We start from the raw sequence: 25,762 nt of genomic DNA, 5'->3' as shown, positions 1-25,762 counted from the left end.
AACAACCTGTAAATAATTTGCTAACGAGGGGATTTTAAAAGGCATTTTATTTCAGAATAAAAAAAAAAAATAGAAGTGGCTTAATGCATATGAAAACCACACTTTTCAGATTTGTGTTTATAAAACATTAAAAGCCCGTCTCCGTTTAACATCACCTTACAATGACTTAATTTGTGATGTGTGTACTGAACACTTTATTGTCTGATAAAAACACTGCATATACTTTGTTTACATAATAGTAAAGACTGCAGAAGCCTAAGGAAGATGGTCATGCCGTCATTCTTCCCAGGCTGTAAAAGTTTCTCAATTTTTCTTTAAGTTTCTCAGCTGAGGAACACCGAGTAATACTGTCACATTTCATATCCCTTTCTCTTCTACAGCCTCCCTTGAGGATTCAGAGGCAAACCTTTAAAGGTCAAAGATCTCACTGTCATCTTTCATGACTTAATTTATATCAATCACGTCTCTATGCTTTAACTTATTGAATCTTGAAGTGACAATAGTGTGACAGAAACGTTGAAAAACTGTACTTCAACTATTATGAAAGTAGAACTGAAAAGTTTTTCAACAAATTATGCCGTCACTTTTCACCCCCCAACAGTGCACAGTGAAAGGACACTATTGCAGAGGGCATGCATGTCATCACTTATAAGTTGCAGTGAGTATATAGTATCTAAGTGGCTCAGGACTTTCTGGGTCACTGCTTGTTTAGCCAACACCAGCAAATGTCAGCTTTGAAAATCTTCAACTTAAAACAAGACCACAGGGAGAATGTCAAAAGCTTACAGGTGCTTCTTTGACCCACCATTACCCTTTTGTCTCCTAGAGCTTTACATTTGCACTTTCATATGTTTACTTATTAGATTTGTGTAAAAAAAAAAAAAAAAAAAACACTTTTAGGTGAGCTAGGTGTATTTGACTCACTATAAACTGAACAAACACATCAAACACTTGTAAGCTAAGCTCAGGTCCAAGAACCTTCTGTAGAATAACTACCTGGTCTGCCCTTTTAGAAAAATGCAAAGCATAATACTGTAAGAAGCATAATTAAAGCTAAAATAAAGATTCAGTTTTGTTCATGAGGCAGTTTGACAGCAAGTCAGGGTGGGGATAATGAGAGAGAAGCGAAGCAGCAGGTGCTGTGGTTCACCTGTGTTTTGTCAGTACAGGTGAACAAAGGGTCAGAGCAGTCCTCTCTATGTACCATCTGTCAGATGAGCCAATGTTTCAAAAGACATTTCTCCACATTCAGACCAAATCAACATTTCCCTGGGAACAAGCTGGGCATTTTTCTCCCTTTCGGTTTCAGTGTTTAGTAACAAGCTTATATTTTCTGAGGGTGTGCTCACAAATGAAAAAACAAACAAACTTTGAATTTAAAAAAAATCCCAGTACAAAGATTAGGTTGATATTTTACTTTGACAATTCATAAATATTGATAGAACTGAAATAAAGCAACATTTTAATGAACCTGTGATCAAAGGTACATTCACAAATTTTAAGCAGCTCGTCCAACAAAGCTGTCGTGCAACATCAACAACAAAATGTAACCACGATTCCCTCCTCTTTTGAAGTTTTCCATCATTTTCTTCCTCTTCTTTTACACCTAAAACCCTAATGAGGCAATGATGAGATTCTCGGTCCTGGCCTAATTAAGATTACAGTGAATTCTAGATAAAGCCTTTACATCACTAGTTTAAAATTACAAACGCAAGCTATTTAGCTATACGACAGCCTAGTATTTCTACAATGTGGAATAAAAGAATTCATTTTACAAAGTTCTTTTGTTGAAGATACTTGGTATGATTTGGATAAAATGTAGGTAATACTGGAAGAAAATGGAATAAGTAGGAGTTATGACTGTGCTACAGCAGCACTAATCACTTGGCTTGTATTCTCAGTACTACTGACAAGTTAACATTACCAAAACAAACCACCAAAACTCAGGAAAAACTGGGACAGATTTAACCAAAAACACATTTAAATAAAAACAACTATTGATTAAATTGTATTTTCATAATTATCAGGTTGAACACTTTTTTTTTTTTTTTAACCATCTATGACTTCTTTGAGGGTATTTAAAGACCAAAACACATGTTTTTCACAGTGTAGTTCAAGCTTAAATTCTAAATGAATCAGCCACTGGCGAGTTTTGGTCTATACGAGTAATTTGAGAAAAGTTTCCTTTCCAATATTTTTAATCACAACCTCCTGACACATTTTTTTTGTCATTCCTCTTTAAATGTGTAAGTATTTTAAAGGATTGGGTTTTGATTATGCGGCATAACTGTCTTGATATTTGTGTTACATCACTTTTAAATGAGTTCCCTCAAATTAATTTTGTAGGATTTAATGAGAATTATCAGGGAAACAAAAAGTGTTATCAGTGAGCTACAACAGAGATTATATTACACAAGAAAAAAAAAAGACATACAAAATTAAACAGAGGAGGTAAAAGTGTAGCCTTGTTAAAACAAAATACCTGCAGAAAAAGACGCAAACGCCATATGAGCACCTGAGAGCCATGTTTCTCTTCTTTGGTCTTCTTAATACCTCTTTCAGTTCAGCACTCAAAGACTGAACATGTCACTAAAACCAAAGTTAATTAAATTGAAATCAAAGTGGCTCTGGTGGGTCAACTCATTTAATTCGAAGTAAAACAGCTTCCTTTTTATAAAGATACTCTTAAATGTTGCCCACCTTTTTAATCCATCTCTTCCCATTTTCTCCTTCACTACTCTACCGCCATTTGTCTTCTTCTCTTGCATGTTATCTATTTAACTGGAAATTTAATTAAACGCACTTTATTGCTATAGCATTACTGAGGCATTAAGGTCATTAGTTATGAACAAAATTGCTTCATGTTGAAGCTATGGAGTAACAGTATTCCCCTGACTCAGAGGATGTGTGTGGGTATATTCACATGTCAATTGTCATAGCTGTGGGGGCACACAAATATTAGGAGAATGTGAGATTTGTGATATTAGTGAATGTTGTGATAGTGATAGATACTGGAAGAAAGTAACAGTATTCACTGCGACAAATGAACAAAAACAAAAAATGTTGTCTTTCTGCTTTGAGTTCACAGCATTGAACCAACGTAGCTCGTTGTTAAATGACTTGACAACCTAACCTCCTCTGCACCATGCACAGCTTTTTATGCTGCATTGTGCAGGTGTTACCAAGTACATCACATGCATCCAGAACTTGAAAACATGTTACTTAAAAACTTACCTAACACTTTTTGCAGTGCAGGCAATACTTGTGACATACACAATGTGTACAGAGATATTGTTATAATGAGACATGTCCAATACATTGTTCAGCCACAAGTTAAAAATTTAATTGCCTGCTTTGCAATTTGCCGTGTTCTTAAACATTAGAAAAGCTTTAAAAGTTATTCTACTCTCACTGAATTTCTTGGTATGCTTCCTTTCAGTGAGTATTAAATATAAATCTATAGCAGTGTTTCTCAACCCTGATCCTCACAGCCCCCTGTCCTGCATGTTTTAGGTATTTCCCTTCTGCAAACTATTTTTTTTTTTTTTATTAAATCACAACTGTCAACTTGAATTTATATTTTATTGTTAAGAATGATTCTCATTTATCTACAATTAATAAATCTTTTTTAAAAATTGTTGAGAGCAGTTATATTCAGCCACTAACATGATGACAAACCAAAATAAAATCCAGAGCATTTAACTGCCTTCCTTCTCTGTGTTTATTTTAATATTACGGTGCAAGGGATACAGATATATTAGCATGACGACATACGTTTGGGAAAGCAGGTAAAAAAAAAATAAGTCCAATAAAGACACAAGTTCTGCTAATTTTGTCATCTGCTGAAACTGATGCAGTGGGGAGAAAAATGATAATAAACCCCTGGAAGCTTGTTTCATTTCCAGGACACCCATTTAAACTAGGAAGACCGAAACAGCATATACGAGGTAAGTCACCTTTTTTTAAACATGGTTTTCTTCAGGTAGTTTATTAATTTTATCACATTGCTCAAGACGAGCGAAACAGGTGTAAATAAAGTTAGGTGAGGTGGAAATTTCTAAATTTAAAACAGTAATACGTTTGTTCAATCTGTCTTTATTTCCAGCCTGTCACATAGGCAGTGACAAATGTCCATGGAGGATAAAATCTACATGCCTGAATATGATGGTCACACATACAAGCAGCCACACACAGTTGTCATGGGAAACATTTTGAAAAACAAAATCACCTTCAGCCATTAGCCCTAAAGGTCACAGCTGTTATCTGTATAATGCAGTTTTGAATTATTTGAATTCAGTCAAAAATAAATTTAATGGATGGAAAAAGCAATAACAATTGGCATGTAGAGTGTTCTCTAAAGTACATAATGAAAAAAATGCTTTAGTGTAATGAAAAATACAAGACCAGAAATGACTACAAGCATCTCTACACAGAACTAAATCAAACAGGAAAATCTCATAATATAAGGACTAAAATATCACCACAGAGACACAGCCAGGTGATCCATCACCTACCGCAGCAAGCATCACCTCCAGAGTCTTTAGGATGACCTCTGACCTCTCTAACATGACCTTTACAAAGAGTCACTGCAGATTAATCAGACAACATAACTGTTTCAAGATCACTCATCAATGTTACACTTCTCAAAAAACATAAATAATTACAGGCCAAATAAAAATAGCATCCGGTCAGCCGCCTGTTGGGAGCATCCACTTAAAGATAATTCATTTTCTCATTCCAGACAGCAGCTGACATTGCATCTCAATCTTGAACATCTGCCCTGCTACGCTAGTCACCATCTTGTTCTCCATAACCTCCCGCCTACAACACACTTTTTTTATCACATAAATTATCACAGATACACTCCTAGACGGTCACTCATGGAACATTTTTGAAACACTTAAAGTACTGCAGGCACGTTACAACTGCCTCTTTGACATCATTAATATTGCACGCACCAAGCAGTTACAGATCTTATTTCAGGCAAGTATGCCCTGATTTTAGAACATTTGCAATTATCTGCACATAAGACTCAACTATTAAAAAAGATCTTCGATCCTTGTATCATGTTGGCCTCAAGAGGTGTAAAACCACAGCTGGGCAACAGGGAAAAGCCATGAGTACTAAGCTCTGCCGGAGGAACTGGTGAAAGTTAAGAAGTTTTTTGAATGCCGTTCAGGAGGACCTTTTAAGAACGGATGCTATGTGACAGGCTGTAATTATGAACCCATTTACTTAAAGGGCCACTCATCCACACATCACCACTCAACCAGATGAACAAATAAAAGGAATATCTATTTGTTTTGAGCTTGTGGTCAATTGAGGGAAAAGCTGAAGGGGCTTTGACAGGTTTTTATCAGATTGTGCTTTTAAACTGGTGGCGAATATTTTCCTTCATCCATGTAGCACTAAATTACTTGTTTAAGTTCAAGTCAACTATAGGCATGTTTTTGGCTCTTTTAGACATTTTACTTTTTAAAAAAAAAATAATAATTTTTAGCCTGAAACCCGTGAAATGTGCACTTCAAAAGAAAATATTATAGCAAGGTCATAATCTGGTCAGCCTAGTTCTTGGTGTAGTTCTCAGACTGCCCTGGGCTCAGTGTTACAAACACAGGACGTCTGAATTAAGCAACATACTCCCGTCTTTCACCATGCCTTTTCCCCCTATGTAGCTGTCAGTCTCTCTCTCTATCCCCAAGACTATTTTTTGCGTCTGCATACCCGAAAATGTAGGCTAATGCCCTGTAGAACTGACAGATTAAATGCCAATCCCTGGGTTGTACCAGAACCAGCCCCAGGCATCAAGTGCAAAGTGTGTGTGTGTGCGTGAGTGTGTGTGTGTGTGCGTGCGTGCGTCTCCAGTCAGATGCAAACCAATGTCTGGTGTCTGCCATACTGGAGCATGGACATAAAACAACTGCCCCAAGTAAACAACTCAAAAGGTCACTGCAGATTTCTGATTGTTTATACCTCGATGTCAAGTTGATGAAAAGCAAACAGTTTTGGCCTTAATGTCACTCACTTCCATGCATCAGTTCATTTAAAACAAAACACTGTGAGGCTTGTAGCAGCTCCTTATATAATAGGCCCTTAAATAATAGCGCTTAAGTGAGTGTTCAGCAATGTCAACATTTTGTATATTTCTGAATATATCTCAATGTTTGAGAGTGACATTTATAGTTGTTTGGGGTCACTACACAGTTCATTACTGAAGCAATGTGTCATTTTTAAAGACTTGTGACAGAGTGCAGAACTAATACTAAATGTTTTCAGTTCACTTAAAGGTTCAAATCAAGGGCAGGAGACTAAGTAAAACTGGGGCAAAGCTTGGGCTTTTATCTTTTAATAATTTGTATGAGAAACACTTGGTGTGAACAGAATGGCATAATCCCAGTGTCAGTGGATATTTTACTGTTGGTCAGCATTTAATTTAAAGCAAATGAATACCAGTTCTTTTTTGTTTTTTTTGTTTTTTTTAACAGATCATTTTACATAAGTAGAAATCTTACTGTCTTTAGAAATGCACAGAAGAATCAGTTGCTGACTTTAATTAGGCACTTCTCAGTTTAAACTGAAGGTCTGAAACTCTACAGTCAAATATATTTTCTACCAGTGAATACAAGGAACCACAGGCACCCTTCAGTGTGCAATCTTATATAAAAAGTCAAGCCATCTAAACGTTACGCATCTTAAATATGGTGAAGTGTTTACAACTTCAGAGAACGTCAAAGGCAAAGAGATGTAACCTATTCAAAAAAGAAACCATTTCCTATAACACGTTGGGTTTTGTCTTGTTCATTGATGTCTCAAGAAAGCAAGAAAAAAGGAAGCAGATAACAAAATGGTTGAAAAGAGTACATCAAAGTCACTACTTTTACCCTTTTGAGCTTCCAACCTGTGCATGTCACTAAGCATGAGGATTAGGACGTGTTGAAATTATTTTGGAAATCGTAGTTTAAGCTCATCACCAGGTAGAAAATGTAATTTTACAATGCCAACTTAATCATTAAAGAGCCCAAAATTAGCCACAAAATTCAAAATGTACTTGCCAACTTTTAAAATGTCGGTTTTAACAAAATAAAAAAAGCCACCTATTGTGACTTAGCATAAATACATGTGTCTTTCCATAATAAAAATAAATGCGCACAAGGAACTATAGTAACAGGTGATTCAACGACTTAGAAAAGACATTAAGAAGTCATTAAAAAGTTAATTTCAGAAATCTGGGTAGGGTGATGGATCCAGACCTAACCTTTCAAACACACAAAGACAGAGACAAAGTTGGCATCTATATCTAAAGGACATTACCAGGATTAACAGATTAATGTCCAAACAAGATCCTGAGAAACTCGTCCATGCATTCATCTTCAGTAAAATTGATTACTGGAACAGTGTCTTCACAAGTCTGCCTAAAAATTCAACCAACTGCAAAAATGTTGAAATTGCATTTGGTTTCATCATAGAAAACACTTTGAACTGCTTTGTTGCTGAAATATGAATACAAAAACTTAACTTGACTTAATACCATACTCACATAGCATCAGTATTTGCAGGTCACAAGTCTTGCTGGAAAATAAAATCTGCAACTTTGTAAAGTTTGTCAGCATAGCAAAGAATGAAGTGCTCTAAATTCCTGACTGTGGACTTAACAAAACACAGTGAAACACCATAAACAGATGACATGCCTGCCTAAATCTTTACCGACTGTGGAATTTTTTTTTTTTTCCCTAGAGAACATCTCCTGGATGGAGTGTGGCTCAACATAAGAAATGCAACATTAGGAGTATAATCAAAATATGTAATATAACGTATAATTTACTCAACTTCTACATAGCAAAATAATCACTTTTGCTGCCACATTTTCCTCTTAAAATGAAATATTTGGTTGAGACACAAGCAGATAACTATGCTCTGTTTTTAAATGTATTTTTGCCAGCATATGGTCAACACAATCAAGGGCATAAAAAGACAACACTGAGGAAAACTGTCCTGCTAGCTAGGGACATTCATGCATATTCACTATCCAGCCTACACATCAGTAAGAAATGCACAGCATAAGCACAAGACTTCTTCTAAGAGTTCATTCTGTACACCCCGAGTCCCCTTTCAATTACCATTAATGATTTTTCTTTCTTCTGGTTGGTTCATGAATATTAAAACTATATTGAAATGAATGTAAATACAACATGGGAATTGGTGTATTTTGAAAACAGACGTACAGAGCTGAGTTAGGAACTTATTCATTTAGCACACATTCCCTTGATCATACAAATTAGTAGAAACAGCCAAGTGGAGAAATTCAACACATACACAGATGCACGGCAACACAGAGGCTTAATCGCATGCTGTTGAGCAACTGTTTTTAATGCATTCAGCATTTATTGATTTGAGGTCTCTGACATTGAATTACACTATAGATTTTGGCATCTAAAAACACACACACACGCATATTTAAATTCTCATTCTAATTGACTTTTTAGCAATCAGGTAGTCCTCTGCGCTTTGTGGTGTTTAATAAATTCCAGATGTAAAAAAAATATCTGCCAGTTGACTGAGCAACAAGCAGAAGTGAATATTTTAAAGTCTCAATTTAACCTTGCATGATGACTAAAACGGATAAACTTCCCCTTAAAAAGGTGGCACCAAAGAAAACAGGCAGCAATTACCAAGTTCTTATTTTTGATATTAAGCCTGATTATTCACTTCATCAATAAAAACAAACCATATTCTTGAACAACACTGCCCAACTCACTACAGATCAATCTAAATGGGTTTATATGGATAGGTACTGGTGTGCGTATAATTGGAATGTGATATTTGCATATGCACAATACACAAACACACCATCGCCTGCACGTACACAAATGCAGCATCGACACCAAAGAAAGCTCATGCATACAAATAGTCTTCTCGTGAACTCATACAAATGCCCTAAAAACCTTTACACACGCTGGCTTGGCAACTATCCACCTGACAACTCAGGTTCTGTCCACTTTAACATGGGTATTTCTGCCAAACGAACATGTTCTGCTTTGATTGCACCTGTTCACAGCCACAAGGGAAAAAAAATAGAAATCGGGGAGAAAAACACTTTGGAAAGGTGTTTTTTTTTTTTTAAACTCAGTTTGTGGGCATACCGTTTAGATGGAATATGCAGATAATATTATAAACAACAATGTTACGGTCCACTTAAATTATGTTTTGTACATAAATGTATAATTTTGGAGATAAAGGATGGTTGAAACACCAGAATCTTAAGTAAAATGTAATAATATAGTCCATATTATTTCTGAGCAACATGACAATTTGCTTCTGCTGATTGTGGTTCTGCTCACAATATCCACTCATAAATATTGACTCATCTAACTTGTATTGTAGAAAACTATTTTGAAATATCAGTTCTCAGAGCAGGTACAGACCGACTCCACGCAGGCAGCAGTACAAAATGTTATTTTCCTTTATTCCGTATATGCCATCTAACAGCCTTAGGTGTAATTGGGGGCCTTAAATTTGTGTTCTTCGAAATATTCACTAATGCACAATGTCTCTCTTCAGCAAATAACACTTTCATGTTGTTAAGGTTGATGTTCTTCAGGAATGACTTCATTAGAATTTCCAACACAGTGGTAGACAAAATTTATTTTACAAATGTTGAGGGGGAAAAAAAAAAAAAAAAAAAAAAAAAAAACTTTTTAAAACGTATGTGTGGTAGTATAGCTGGGAACTCAGTCATGCAGAAGCCATTCATCCCTTAATGTTCTGGATGGATTTCAACTCTGACCCGGTCTGTAAAAATGTGTGTGAAATTCAAGTACAAGGTTGTGGTACCAGGAGGCGCAGGCATCATGGCCAGCGTGTGACTAAGCGCGAGGCAGCCTACATCCCTGCCACCGCCTCAGAAAAAACAAAGGCATGTGAGGGGGAAAAAAAAAAAAAAAAGAGCAATGACAAGTGGCCATTTGGATTCTCTCTGATCTTGAACCCCCTCATTTTGTTTCTCAATCAAGAAAAGAGCAAGCAATGAAAGGCAGAAAAACTTTATGCCTCCCATATGCATGTGTATGGGAGGGTGTGTATGTGTGTCTTCTTAGTGAATAGAGCATTAATTGCATTAGCATTACAGCTGGGTGATTTCCTGTCAAAAAAAAAAAAAAAAAAAAAAAAAAAAAAAAGTCAGGCACCATTAAAGGGGACATTTTCAAAGTCTTGAAGTGTGTTATTTTGTATTTTTTTCCTAATCGACTCTTTGCAAAAGAAATAGTTTGACAGAAGGAGGTGTGGGGGGGCAGTGAGCGCCAAGAGGCTGCAGAAAAAAGACAGGCAGATTGCACTGTGAAGTAAAAATGTTCTTCTATTTGGCCCAATAAAAAAGAACTTAATTTTTATTACTCCAAACCTATAATAGATGCTAGTCATTTAACCTTGTGAAAAAGCTAAAACACTGACATCTTGTCCATTAGGTCATGATGACACTAATGAAAAATACTACTGGCTATACCAAATTTTTTAGGACCAACTGCATCTAAATATTGCTAATTGAATAATTGAATATTTAAAAAATGAAGTATATTGATCAATATGTTGTAAAGCCACTATCCTCTCTTCTCTTTATATTGTTGTTCTGATAATGCAGAATTAGTTATGCAGCACGCGTCATTGCAGCATGTGGTTGGTAGTGGAGGACAACAGAGTTAAATGTTGGACAACTAGGATCATGATTCTGCTGAACTGGTTCTCATTTTTACAAACCGGCCTCCAAACAAAGAGAGTCATGTTTTCTCTTTTTGGAACATGGAGGGATAAGAAATATTTTTGTAACGCTAAACACATTTGTAAGCAACATGTTTCATCTTGATTTTTATTCTTCACTGATGACATCTGTAGTCCGAGAAGACCTGGAGAACCCAGCAATAAATATTGCAATGTTACTTTGGAAAAATAAAATAAATAAATCAAGAGGCTCAATGTCAAGCATGACCACATTTTTGCCAGGTGTGTGTGTGTGTGTGTGCTCCTTGCAAAGTTACCAAAATAGTTTCTAATTTAATTTCCCAGTGCTTTTGTAACAGCGTATGCATTTCTCATTTTCTCTCTGTCCACAACTTCTGGGGAAAAATAAGTGGGTGGAATCTCAAAAACAAACTCAAAAGGTCGAAAACACAGGATTTAAGATGAGCTTCTGCATGAAAATAAGTATCAGAAGAGAACTGTGGCTACTTCTAGGGGAAAGCTGGAGTCAAACACTGAAATGTCAGAATTATTTTTTTGTGATTTAAATAGTGTTCTTTCAATTAGTCTGAAGATTTTATCTTTACTATTGGGTCCAACTAATGCATTTATTCTGGTTCAGTTCAGCATTCCTTGCAGCTATGTTCCAAAAAAAAAAATTCTGAGTCAAATCAGCTCATAATATCAAATAAAGTTAAATTACCTCATCATACACAGTGTAATTTCCTGCCATACAGTGGAGAATGTACAGGGAAGCTCTAGTTTCAGAACCCAAAGCCTGAATGTCATTAATGGTTTCTAAATGACCATAGGATTCCTAACCTCAAGAACAGGCTGGACTGAACCTTAGTTAGTGTGTTGTTTTTTTCACTGACGTACTTGATTGAATTTCTGAAGTGGTCCTCTGCAGGGTTTTTCACTGTGCAGCTGTTCAGCAACCACAAGTCTGCTTCTGCTGGGTCCTCTGTAGAGACAAACAAAGTTTAGTTTATTTTTTGGTAAAAACACAGAAACTGCAGAGACTATAACACAAACATGGGATTCAACAATGCACATGGTTTCCTAAACATAAGAAACTTTGTGAAGTATACTCATCAGTGGCAAAAGGGAAGGAAAAAAAAGAGATATTTTTGCTAGGTCAACTTCCAAGCTGAGAATATAACAACTGAAATAAGATATTGGCATACAATGTTTAAAAAAGCAGGTTGATTATCTTCACATTTAATCATAATAAACTTTTCCTTTCCAGATGATGATGATGTCACGGCTTTATATGATTCTGATAAGTTCATGATGTGCATCTGAGGTAAAAGAGGAACACCGGTGGATATTGCAAGAAACACTACTTTATTGCACACTATAAAAATAAATCAGCCAGTATATCATAAAGAGAATTGTGGACCTCTAAAAGTCAAACTATTCCTTGGGTGTGATTTCCAAACGCCTGAAGGTGTCATGTTCATCATCCTTGAGAACAAATTACTCTTCTAAACTGAAAATAAGAATTTAAATTAATTACCAAGTAGCTCAAGTACGACAAATTCAATGCTTTGGAGTGACCATCACAAAGCCCTGATCTCAATGTCATAGTAATTTGAAAGTAGAGCTGCAGAGATATTTGAGCCAACGTCCTACAAACTAAAATACTCTGGTATGAGCTCAGAATCAACTGAATCTAAACTCAGTTTTACAAACATATTTTGAGCAGACAGTACCATAAAAATCATACATGTTCTACATTAATTACTTAATACAATAGATGACCCTACTATTAGAAAAATCTATTGATCTTTCAGTTCTTCAGCCTTCCGCAATGATTTAAGCATATTCCACACTTGAACATGGAATATTGATTTGTTGTTCTGAGTTGTTGAAGGTGTAAAGCACAACTGCTAGAGAGCCGAATGACACCACAACACACAAGTTGCAAACTAGAGCCCCGCTCGTTTTGTTTCACATGGAATAGGTTTTCCTGATGCAGCAAAGCAAAGCAAATGATGGTCCAAACATATTGTATTCTCGGCACTTGTTCATCCGATACACACTAGCAGTGCTTTTCTATGAAAAAAAGATCAACTGTCAAACAGAAAACTCCACTGCAGGAACTACTACTGTTACTTGAAAGAACAACAGAAACTTTTCGGACTGAGTGGACCGCAATGGTACCATATCTAGCCTAACAAATATATAAAGATAAAAGAAAAATGTTTTTTGCTTTTTTTCCAGTTAGAAAGAAGGAATCTATTTTGTCTTCAAAATTAAATGACAAAAAAAACAAAAAAAAAACATTTACCACACATGGGTGCACCTGCAGGTTTAGTTTGATACACAAGATGAATCCATGAATGAAGAGGAAAAAACTAACAACTAATCTGTCCCACAAATGATTTGATTTGAATTGGATGGCAGGACCCAAAATCCTCCTATTCATATTTTAACAATTTCTCACAGTATTATTAGCCATCAAAACATGACGCTTTTATTAGTCAGTTCTGTCAAGTTCCTTCTTTACCATAAAATAAGTCTCAAACAAACATCTAAAGTGTCAGTTCAAGGTACATTCCTTCATTTCCAATGACTTCACCAAATGAAGTCACATGCTCATAGAAAATTAGATGGTGCTTCAGATTACTTTACCTTGACAAAAAGCCCAGTATTGTTATTCTCAAACTTTACAACAACTATATGACTAACACTGATATGAGCGCAGACTTGTATTAGCTTGTTTGTGCGGTTGTGTGATGTGGAATTGTCTCATGTAAAACAAAGTAAAGGGGAATACAAACCCAAGAAATATTGTATGAGAAAATGAGTCACTGATCATCAGGAAGGAAAAAAAATGAATACATGCAGCTGGCAAATCAGGCTTATAGTTTTTTTTTTTTTTTGGTCTTAAGCAATAAAACAAACATACACAAAACAGCAGGGAGGAGTCTCAGGTGTGTGGTTGCCGTTTCCTCTTCACCCCAGGGCAGTTTTCAAGACCAGTTTAAAGTGAACATAACACACACAGTAACCTAAAGAATCAGGAACAAAAACATCTGCAAAGCTCTAATACACACACACACACAGCACAAATTATGTATTTATAGATTAAAACCTGAACTCAGAAAAACGGCTGAGTGGAGTTAAACATATTATGCCTTGACAGAATCCTGTTGCACTGCTCCTGCGAAAGGTTCAACACTACACCTTTATTTTACATGATCCTTTTGAGAATATAAGTATGCTACATTTTTATTTTTTTATTTAGGAGCAGATCAGAAAACTTAAGGTTATTTGGCAGTGGTCAACGCACCCACCAATGCATGCATTTTATTTCTGTAAGGTTACAAAAAGCACTGTGATTTCCAATTTTAAGTACCCCAACATTGTATTTGAATAAATATCTCCCTAAATAAGCATAAAAAAAATAAAATTAAAAAAATCATTTTGTCCACAGGCTAGGGGTCTATTTATATGCATACTGCTGGGTATTCTCACTAAATGCAAAAAGACTTTATGTAACCTAACAATGTATCCACTGTGTAAAATATTTTAACCAAAACCACATGTGACCTTAGGTTGAAATCTGAGGAAGTCCAGGAAATGGAATTTGACTTCAGCAATATAGTTATTTCAGCCTCAAACAAGCTTAGATCCCTGCCTAACAAACCATTATAAGGTAGTATGAATAAATCTCAACATTAAGTCGGCAAATAAAACTGCCTTTCAACTGAACAAAAAAAAAAAAAAAAACTAATATTTTTCCTTTTGGCAAGATGCTACAATGAAATGCATTTGTCTGCTATCATTACATCTTTTATCTCACTGTGAGAAAACAGATTTCACCAACGCAGCAACAAGTTTCCATGACATAAAATCATGATGGACTGTTGGAAAATTTTGGGAATCTCTTATTTGCATAAAATTTGAATGAACATTGATATGCACCCAATTGTCTAAAAGTAATTTGTTTATTTTTTGCCTGTCATGGGGTTAGACAAGGCTGTGAGAGTTCACTAGAACTAAATGTGAACAAAAACTGTTGACCTATCTGATGAAACTGAGGCCAGAGGGTAAAGATATGAATAACCATCTGCATGCATCTTTTGTAAACAGACTCTCCAGCAGGGTGTGGTGTTATACCTACTTCTGAACTCTGCATTACAGTGTGTGCAAACATGTTACTACAGAAAAAATTAAATATAGAAATAAAGAGGAATTTTTGGCAAAAATGATTTTTATATTTGCATTTTTAACAGGTCCTTTCATTGTCGAACAAAATTGCAGTAGTAGCAGTGTTAGTGCTTCTGCTAATTAATTAATTTTCCTTCAAAAGACACAGAAGAGTGGACTTTTTTGGTTTTGTTCCCAAATAGAAATTAAAGAAAACATCCTATGCCAAGCTGTTGACCCTCGTATAACAAGTGCTGCTGTGTGTGTATATCTTTGTCTCAATCTGTTCCTGAGTGTATGCATTGAAATATTTCACATGTAGACCTACAGACAGTCTATTTGGAAAAAATCTCCCCAGGTAAAACTGGATGGTGAGGTCATGACTCTGAATTATCTGAGACAGACATGTTGGGATTGCAGCACCTGTGGTCAGTATTTGAGTGTGCATGTGTGTTTGGGTTTACGTGCACACAGAATCATACATAACGCATTCCTATCTCGCTACTCGCTATGGAGATTGGTCAAAAAAAGCAAAGAGTTTTGGGAGCAGGTGCACTCAAAAAAATAAGAATGATGGAATCATGAACAAAGCTGGAGGGGTTTTAGTAAGGACTGAAGAGTCATGGCTAAACATTGAAAAATAAATGGAATAAAGAATAAGAATATGGGAAGGAAAATGAGAAAACTAAATCCATGGATGCAGAGTATAGCTAAATGAGTAGAAACAAAGCAAGAATGATATACCCCCACTGGAAATAAAAGTTTTGTTTTTAAACCAAAATATGATCATGATCCTATATGCAATTAGATCTTTCTTTTTTCACAAACTGCAACATAATGCTTTTTTGTTTCTTTTGTTGCACTTGCATGTGTGGATGTCAATTTACCCAGAGGTGTTACCAGCATTGCACAGGGAATCAAAATTCAGGCTCAGCTGCAGGGTCAGAGATGGAAAACATACATGCATATGTGCCAAATCACAGATGAAAACACTAACCTGTGAACTAAAGTCAGCTGTTATTTACTGCCGTTTACCACTAAACAGAAAAGCATAATTTATTTGCAGAATCTCCCAACACACGTTTTATTTGAAATGTAAATGGCATACCCCGGACCTAAAACAACTTTATACATCAAACCAAATTTTAAAATATCTGCATGGAAACAGAATTAAAAAAAATACATAAAAAATATATAGTGTTACTTTGGTTACAGGATTTTGTGTGTTAAGCAGGCAAGTTAGATTTGGTTTCAAGATAAAACTTGACTAAACTTCCTCCCTGAAAGAACTTCCTCCTCTCATGAGTCAGAATTTATTTTTCATAATATCTGTTTTAAACCAGAAATGTGGACGGCAATATCTGAAATATTGCATCACTAACATCAAACTTTACATGCATTTCTGTGTGAAAATGCAGTAAAAGTAGCATGCCAGCGATTGCTTTCAAACATCAGTTTCATCATTGACCAAATCCACTGCACCAACAAACCTTACGTAACTGGACACTTAATATTGTCTAAACTTTAATTTGTAAATCCTATACCAAACTGTACAACTCCGATATTCGAGTCGTAGCAGAAGTTATTCTGGTCAATCAGAGTTTGTGATTTATCATGATTCATAATCTAAACTGAGTCGACTTTTCTAACCGTACGTGCAAACACACACACACAAAAAATAAAACAAATAGAAAACACAATTATTTAAATGATACCTGAGATTTAAGCTTTTTTTGTTTTTTAACTATCTCTATGACTCAGGAATATACCCAAGTACAAACAAACTGATAGGCAAAAGTTAAACCACATGATTACCACATGATCTGGATTTGTTCATTTGACCAAATTTATTGCATCAAGTTTTTGTTCAGGGCCAAAAAAGAGTTTTATCAAAATAAAACAGTTTATACATTTTCAGGCTCGTGTTAAAATTGTTTTATACGATATAGTCATAACATCCATTTTGATTTTTGAAAAAATAATTTGATCGTAGTTTCAACTCTGCATTTGCCTGCCAAGTCACTATACAGGTTTGATGAAAAACTAAAAACACATCTGTTTACTGTCCACAAGCCAAGCATTTTGCATCTCAAATCTGTGCTCATTATAGATCATCCATCTTTTTGATTTCAGGCAGTTCAGTGAATCTCACTGTAGTCAGATTATGTATATTTATGGAGGTGAAAAACCTCCAGACTCTTTGCTGTCCAAGCACCATGAAGTTTTCATGAAGATCTCTTTTATTCCCCTCACTGTGATGGATATGCACCAGAAATAACCCCAGTTTCACTAATGAGGGTTAGAAGATCTTTTTTTTTTTTTTTCATTTCAGGCAGATTATTTGACACGTTTTCAAGCGGTCTCCCAAAATGCCCTTGTCAGCTACATATACAGTGTAAAATATATCTAACATCTGACTGAATGAAAGGATTACATGAAGTATGAGGGGCAATATGGATGAATTTCTGACAGTGATCATCTCCACTGGCGTTCAGCAGTTTCAGTCGTTTTTATATAAATAAAATATAATAACCATCACACATATCTATACTGAAGAAGCAGATCTGTAGCGTCTCTGATTCCCTGCTCTTCAGTTGTGGTAAATGATATTCAACAGCAAAACACATTGGAGTTGGTGTGCGTCTACGGGTTTCCAAGTAAGAGAGAAGAGAAGCAGACAGTTGCCCTCGGGGTCAATATGATGCTCCTGGTGCTTCACAAATCACACCATGACCCACTTTCCAACCGATCCCACACACACACACCCAATTACCCCCTCACACAGACACACAGTCTTCCTTCTTGTTATTTTTGCCCTCCACGCTCCATCCATCCCACACATTTCAAACACACCATCATTCCTTCTCCACTGCCCCCTAAAATCGCTCAACTCTCACACACACACACACACGCGCACACACACACACACACATACACACACACACACACGCACACCCCCGCACACACACACACAGAGAGAGAGAGAACACAATGACCTTGGGAAATACTACTCTCTTGGTTTATTGGGGGAAGCAAGTAAGGGCAAGGGGTGGCTTTGGGGTGAATAGACACACTTGACTGAGCCAATAAGGGATGTATGGCTGATAGGCTGACCAGACAGCTGAGTGCCAGGACTACAGCCTGGGAGGACAGGTGGACTGGAGGGCAGGGTGGGGCAGTGACCCACTCGCCACTGTTGTACATCTCAAAACTGAGATCACTGTCAGGACTGCATCTCTCTAGAATTTTAATAGTCAGCAGCAATTTGTTTTCTGATAACAATAACTCAACAAAATAGATTAAAACATTTTAGCCCAAGTTCATATAGTAACTTGATTGTGTAGGTTTATAAAAAAAAAAGTGTAATGTTTGATTTATGGTTCATTGGAGAAAAAGAATAATTGTTCAAAATCAAGAGGGCAAGATAAATGATTAAGCCATGATGGCATAAAGCCTAAAAGCAATCTGTATTTAATTATAAATTTTCAGTGTATTTTTAAGTAAGTGTTGCTGCTAGTCATTAATTGTTTTCAAAATTTTTGTCCAATTGATTATCTGGACTTTTTGCAAAGCTTTGACCACCCCATACCAGTTTCCCCTTGAGAACAATGAAATATCAGCATTGAAAATATGTTTTTAGCATTGGTATCATGAGTGTTCATTCTTTTATTATTTATATATTTTTTATGGATTTTCTTTTTTTTTTTAACCATTATAAATCCTGCAGTGTGAGGAACAAATGACGACCCTCCAGGATTTCTTCACTTGACCTCTTCTAAAGCATAAAGGGTCCTGGTGAGAAAGAACTTTACTCGTGTTCTTTACTACATTGACAAAATTTTCTCTAGAGTATTTAATGCCCTTAAGCCAAATTATAACAGTTATCAACAAGTTGAGCAGCATGAAGTGTAAAATGGAAGGTTTTCTTGAGGTTGCTTCTTACTAATCCGTTACATGTGTTTTAGCTTCAAACATAATACATCCATGATGGTTAAAGCAATCAATGACAGCATGCAGTAAAACTGATAATCTGTAGCCTAAAAACCAGCTGTATTCCAGTGTTGTTACAGCTACAGTTCCTCATATGCATGTTTATATTTCCACAGCATGTGTGTGAGAATGGGTGTGTTCGGCGAAGCAACCTTTGAATTTCTGGTTAGGACAAGCCAGAGTCCCAACAGACAATATTTCAGTCTAAAAGGTTCCTTTTCCTTGGGGGAAAACTAAGCGTGAGTGAGTGTGCACATGTGTGTATTGTTGCATTTGCCTCATTGACGTGGCGAATTGTAAATGGGTCATAGTGGACTTGCGATTTTCACCTCCAATCACATTTTACAAGAAAAGACTTGCACAAGCACACGGTCACATTCACATTAAGATGAAGACAAGCGTGCGCACACACAGACACACGGAAAAACACACACTCAGGGGCCTTGGGGTTTGGCAGTTGGTCTATCCGTCTAGCTGTGTGAGCAACCACTCAGCCGTGGATGATAATGCAATCAACTGTCATTAGAGAGATGCCGGCTGACTTAACACAAACACACACACAAACACACAGCTACCAACAATATGTTGCAACCTGTCAATCAGAACCGAATGCTTACTACAAAGTAGAAAAGAGTTTTTGTGAGCACCATCAACAAAAAGCAGAAAAATGTCAATTTAGACATGGCATTTTATATTAAATCTTTATAAAAAGAAAATTAATGTATTTAACCCCAAATATTAAACATTGCTATCCCATGCATTTGTTTTTATTGCATTTTTATATGAAAGACTGGACATGAAAACGTGTTCTTTCCCCCATCCTAGTTAGGTTGGCCGTGAGATGTGGCAACTCTTATTTGGTGAAAAACCAACATACAGCTTACATAAAGCACATATATAGTGTCTGAAGAAAAATAGCCATGTTTTCAAAACTTTTGCTACAGTATTTTATTTGCTATTACACTGTTTCTAGGAGTGGTGTGAGTGTACAGTGTACACAATAAGAACCGAGGCACTCATTTTGCAGAATTTGAAGGCAAATCCTAAAAACATCCCTGGATGCCAGGTTTATATGTTAATCTAATTGCATCTGCTACAGTATGAAATGCATAGATAAGGCAACAAAAGAATGTTCCTTATGGAATTGGGAATTTGAAATAATAGTCTAAAAGGGATATTAATCTGCAAAAGGTTTCATTACAACAAAAGAATACCTCAATGAAACGGTGTCCAAGGCATAAGTAGTTGAAAAAAATATATAAATAACTTCACTCACCGAGAACACTGCAATAGCAGTAGAACCAAATCATAAACCTTAAAAAATACTTTAAAAATAGGTTCATGACAGGAAGAAAGGTGTACATGGTTGTACTTTTCTTTGGCTTTTGGAAATGATTAGTTTATAAGGCTTATAAGAAAAAGATGCATTTCCGATTGGGTTGTTGTTTCTTACATCTGCATTTTCCACTCATACATACAAACCATATGTACCACAATGTATTCAAAACAGAATCACAATCCACAAGAGAAAACCGTCTGAAATTCAAAGTGATGATACCATGCATATCATCATCTCTACTCCAAAGGCGGATCGAGCTGGGTGTAAGTGTGCGCATCAGTGTGCTCTGGGAAGAAGGGAGGGTACACGGAGTTAAGCACAGCAGGGGTCCATGATAGCACTCCCGTCAACAGTTTGACAACATCTCCGAAAGATCTATTCACTTGGGATTCTTCCACTGTCCTTAACAACTCTGAGTACTTTGCTGTTAGAGTTAGAGTCAGTCTGACAGATAGAAGCTGTAAGAGACAGCAGCTAAAAGGACGGTGGGCTGAGAGGGAGGGAAAGAATCAAGAGATGAATAAAGAATCTAATGATTTAAGACAGATGGGCTGAAGAAAATGAGGACGAGAAAAACCTAAAATATGCAGAAGAAACGGAGCGAAATGTGGCAACATGAAAACGGTGAAAAGAGACGGTTTTAGAAGATTAAGTGTGGGTATTTTAGTGAAAAATAGCAGCCAGGTTCAGCTGAAAGTGGAGCAGGAATGATGAATGCTGCAAGTCAAGAAAGGTGCTAATTGTATGGCAGGGTCTTGTTTCCATGAGGCAAGAGGCTGGAGTCAATCTGTATCTTTTACATTTGATCACAAAGTCACAGTGGATGCACCCGAGTCCACATACTTTTCGAAAGCTACAACTAGAGGGAATCAATAAAACTGAAGCACAAATAACCTATCACACATACAATTGCTGATTTTGATCTGTGTTTATGCTCCACCTGAAGTGGTCAATATATTACATTTAAAGCCGGAAGCGTCGTAATTGAAGTGGGTGTGGAACTGGGCACTCTGCATTAAACGTGTAAAAAAAAGAAAAAGAAAAACTCAATTAAGTTTGAGCGATAAAGCTTCAAAGCCGTCACTGCCAAAGAAGACGGGAGGCCTTCTGGGGCGACATGTACAACAGAGGTAAGTAATGATAAACATCTGGCAGTCAAGTCAGTAAGATCTTAAATGGACATTAAATGTGATTTATTGAGCTGCATAAAGGCACGGGATGGAAACCAGGCCTTTTGCCATTACATGTCTCACCTTGCAAAGAGAAGATGATTTGAAGCCTCAGGTTCATGCGATAATTGGGGCCAATCACTAGTCTGCAGCTCAGACAGAAAACCATTATGATCATCAGTGCAGACATGAAAAGATATTTCACACAGTGAGAAAGGGATTATTAGAGTCAAGGGCACTGAAGTCAGAGTGTCTGGGAGAAAGTAGGAGCAAGAAGGTTACTGACTGACAGAGTAATATACCAGGGATTTTACGTTAAAAAACACAGCTCAGAGTGAGACATGACACACGGATTCACTTTCTAGTTCCTGGGTGGTGGAGATGCAATAGCTGGACAGATAAAGAGCCTTCTTCCAAATTGAAGAAGTTTCAAATTGTCATTTCTGCTACAAAAAAATGTCTTGCTATGTAATTTCTAGAGTGAGTGTAATCATTTTTTTTAATTTGATTACAAGCTGTAATTCATGAATATCAAATAACAAAAACATAACCAAATGCTGATTTGTTGTCCGTCTCCTAAAACTAATATCCAATATTAAAGTAACTGTGCAATTAGGTCTTGGGTGTAATTATCAAATTTGTTAGTAATAATTGTGCATGCATCACAAAACTGGCTGATGACCAGAATTTGACAATATTCAGCTTGACAAGGCCTGACCGATGATTATCCAGTTGGAATCTCAAAAGTCTGATCCTTTTGCAATCAGTGAACACAGCATAGCTGAGAATTACCAGGTTGTGCCAACTAACACACTCTTTGGTGAGGATAAAGCTAGAGTAGGAAAGTTAAAGCTAATTGCTTTAAATGAGTGAGGATACACCCAACCAGTGTAAGAAATTAATAGAGTGTTTTTAAGAGGAAGCATTTCTGCTCATAATTCAGGCAACAACAGATACTGTTCGGTTTGCTGCTTCCCTGTTTTGTAGCTTTAAATGTTTCCTAAATAACTTTTGCCAGAATTTGTTTTTGCCTTAAAGACAAGACACTCAGTCAATTACAGTAAATACCAGTAAGGCTAATAAAGTTGGTCTACCTTATCCTCTTGAGCTTTAAAGCTGCCTCTTGTAGAACATGATTGCTTTGGAAAACCTAGTCATTCTGGAAATCTCAGAGTTAAGCTAAAGGTCTACATACTCTATGTAATGCTAAGAGCTCCAAATGCACTCACAAATGATAGGAGGTTGTATTTGCTCACAACATAAAATGACAGAAATATTAGGAAGAGGGTTTGTTAGTTATAAAAAGGAAAATCAACTAAAATCCTTGCTGACTAGTTCAATCTTTACAAATCCCTAAGATCAGAAATTAACCATAAATCTCTGATTGGTTCAGAATTTTCTCACGTACTGAATATTGTCAGCTTTACTCACCCGCCCTGCAACCTGTGTGGCGTTCTCAGAAAATGAGCCGTTAGAGTGCTCATATGAATGCTGGTACAGGCGAACCTGCTCTAAGAGCACCTTCTAAATAGTCTATTTTAAATTAAAGGTGGCCCACCTTTCAACAAAATGTTTGGATTTCAGAAATAGAAAAAAATATATATATATTTTTTTTTTTACTTGATTATTTAGTAAAGAATACAAATGCTCATCATTGTCCAATTTAGGCAATATACTTTAAAATCTGACCAGCCTTATGTAGCTTGTTTTAAGAGCCACTGGCTGATAGCTTTATTAGTGTTTACTTAAAGTTTAAGAATTATCATAATTGTATTTTTGAAACAACTTCTCAATCTTCTTATTGAAATGTCAAAGTTTTATCAGTACATCTGTGACTGGAGGCAGAAGAGAAGATGTGTTCAAGCCTCCAAGCCAACCGTCAAAATCATACACGCCACTGTGTAACCACAGTCAGTTCCCCATTTCACAATAACAGAGTGGGCAAATATTGACACAATATTTCTGTACCATTACAAATGTGATTATATTTGCTGTTTACTCAAGGAGACGGCAGTTAATATTAAATAGGATGTTTGACCCTTCATGTGAAACACTGTGGGAGTAACTTTAAGGAGGGTTTTAAGAATACAGGCCTGACAGAAGCAACAGTACCTCAGACTGTTCTGTGCACAAAATTTTGCGGTAGAGAACCGAGAAAGATCTATGCATGTGCATGTGTGTGTGCATGCATGTGTGCGTGTGTGTTTCTCCCGCTTGTCACCTGCAAGAGAAACAAAGACAGAGCAAGCTAAAGAAAAGAAGAGCAGTAGGAGCCACCTGTATGTAAAAGCTCACCTGTCCTTTGAAAAGGAAATAAAACAAAGTTCAATGCTGAATCTGAACTGTGGCAGCTGTGGCTTTAGCCTTAGAAAAAGAAACTGAGGTGGTAGCTAAAAGGAGCACTACTTAAATAGTCAATACAGAAAAAGCACAGACATGTTCAGTTGTTTAGCTATGAGGGGGCGGGCAAGTGATATTTTATAACTATTCATTGGACAGAGATCAATGATCTGCGGTCTAGGTTTATGTTCAGATATAGCAATAGGAATGAACACTGGGGTTCCTACACATTTTTAAATACTTAGCATTTTTTCACACTCAAATTTCATGATTTTCTGAACATTCTGGACATTCAAGTACCAGATATAAACCTTGATCCTGTTTCAAAACCAGCCTGGTTTCATTATCCTCAGGTTTTTCAAGCAATGCGAAAACATAGTGCTGAAATTAAATTGAACTCCTTTTGTGGCTTTTGAAGTAAATTAGATCGCCATTTCATGATCTTCTTTGAAAAACATTCCACTTTGTCTTTATTAATCATGTCCATCTTCTTTAAATGTAATGTCAAGACTAAATAAATATTACTCATTCAAAGTCCGTGAAAAATCCTTCAACACTCACAGGCTATTGCTGTGATTGTTTTAGTTAGAATTACCCTCTGTCACAGTGACCAAACAAAAAAGTTTGCACATTCTGGTGTAACAATTAAAACAAGCAACAGTCTGTGACGTTAAAAAAAAAAAAAAAAAACATTCAATGGAAACAAGTTCAGTTTTCTTTAGAGATTCCCTCAGAACATTAGCAAGGGTCACTCATTAATAACAGCCAGCTAACACCCAAAAAAGCAGAAACTTTAAACACTGTAAAATGGATATAAATATCATAAAACTTAAAATTAAAAACAAACCCTCAGTTGGTTTCATTAAAACTGGATAATAGTTAAAATACAGTAAAAATGTTTTACTAAATAATAATAAAAAACTCATTGGGGAGCTTTCGTGCAGCTTATACAGCGCACGCATTGCCTCAGCTTGCTAATGCAGAAAAGACATTCACATATTTACGCTCCACATGAACTGTCCTAATTTGATTAATAGTAATAATTAGACCTTCCTCTGTGTTTTTATTTCGACGTGAAATTGAAACAATTTAGGTCATCTGGCCCCTTATTCCCAGAACCAAGCTATGGGGACATGCAAATTAGATGCAAATTGCCAGCAGAAAAGTGAAAAGTAGTTTTATGGCCTGGGTAATAAATACTGAATTTAGCCTCTTGGCATTACAAAAACAGTCAGTTGGGGTTCATATGCAAATTATATGCAAATAAACGCGACGTAGAGTCCTTATTTCTTGCAATACAGAGAACAGTTGTTCTGTTGCCTTAGCAGTCAGACAGTGCTCACGTGTGTTAGGTTTGAAGCCAACTCATGATTTCTTGCTCGGATGTTCATGTTTTTTCAGAATCACTCCTTAATGATCATCAACGGAAGAAGAAATAGAGATAACATAGGAAAGATTGAAGACAGCAGTGGGGGTGGGGGGAGTTATTTCACAGCCTTAAACAAGCTCAGTCAATGACCAACACAGAAACCAACGACAATGAGAAAAGACTAAGATTGCAAAAGCAAACTGTTAAATTTAAATGCAAACTAAGCGTAGTTGAAAGAATTAAGTCAGAGCGGAGAAACCAAAAAGAGAGAAAATAACCCTGTAACAAAGAAATTCAGGATAAGAAAAGAACTAGGAAAGACAAGAAGCCGCTATTTTAGAGAGATCAACACAAAGACGAGCAGAAACATCAAAAAAGCCAAAGAAATACTTGTTTACATGATATCATTCTGGGAAATAAAGAAAATGCTCTGCCCTGCTCATAAAACATTGATCTAAATGTGATAACTTGACATGGAGATGTGATAATTAAAGCTAAGCTAAATACACCACTTATGTTTTTTTTTAGCTGAAAGTCTCTTGTAAACACACCCATCACCTTCACAGTCCAGTAACAGCAATATAGACCTTGCGATCCTTCAGTCTCCACCTGTGGTTCCAACATAATCAATAAATGTTTAATTAAAATCCAATGTTGCCCTCAGCT

General features: G+C 36.3%; 1 protein-coding gene across 2 annotated transcripts in view; it reads right to left on the bottom strand.

The window, feature by feature from the left end:
* The window catches only part of cdkal1 (CDK5 regulatory subunit associated protein 1-like 1), a 185,491-nt gene that overhangs the window by 144,319 nt on the left and 15,410 nt on the right, over window positions 1-25,762 (bottom strand). For both annotated transcript variants that reach the window (XM_014994740.2, XM_014994739.2), the window contains exon 4: window positions 11,611-11,695. In XM_014994740.2, the coding sequence (XP_014850226.2) occupies window positions 11,611-11,695 (85 nt within the window). The remainder of the gene's footprint in view (window positions 1-11,610; window positions 11,696-25,762) is intronic.

The sequence above is a fragment of the Poecilia mexicana genome, unplaced genomic scaffold (assembly GCF_051168715.1).
Source record: "Poecilia mexicana isolate PSO_F unplaced genomic scaffold, ASM5116871v1 scaffold_16, whole genome shotgun sequence".
Lineage (NCBI taxonomy): Eukaryota > Metazoa > Chordata > Actinopteri > Cyprinodontiformes > Poeciliidae > Poecilia > Poecilia mexicana.
The sequence above is the reverse complement of the archived record's forward strand: the minus strand, read 5'-3'. Positions and strand labels throughout refer to the sequence as shown.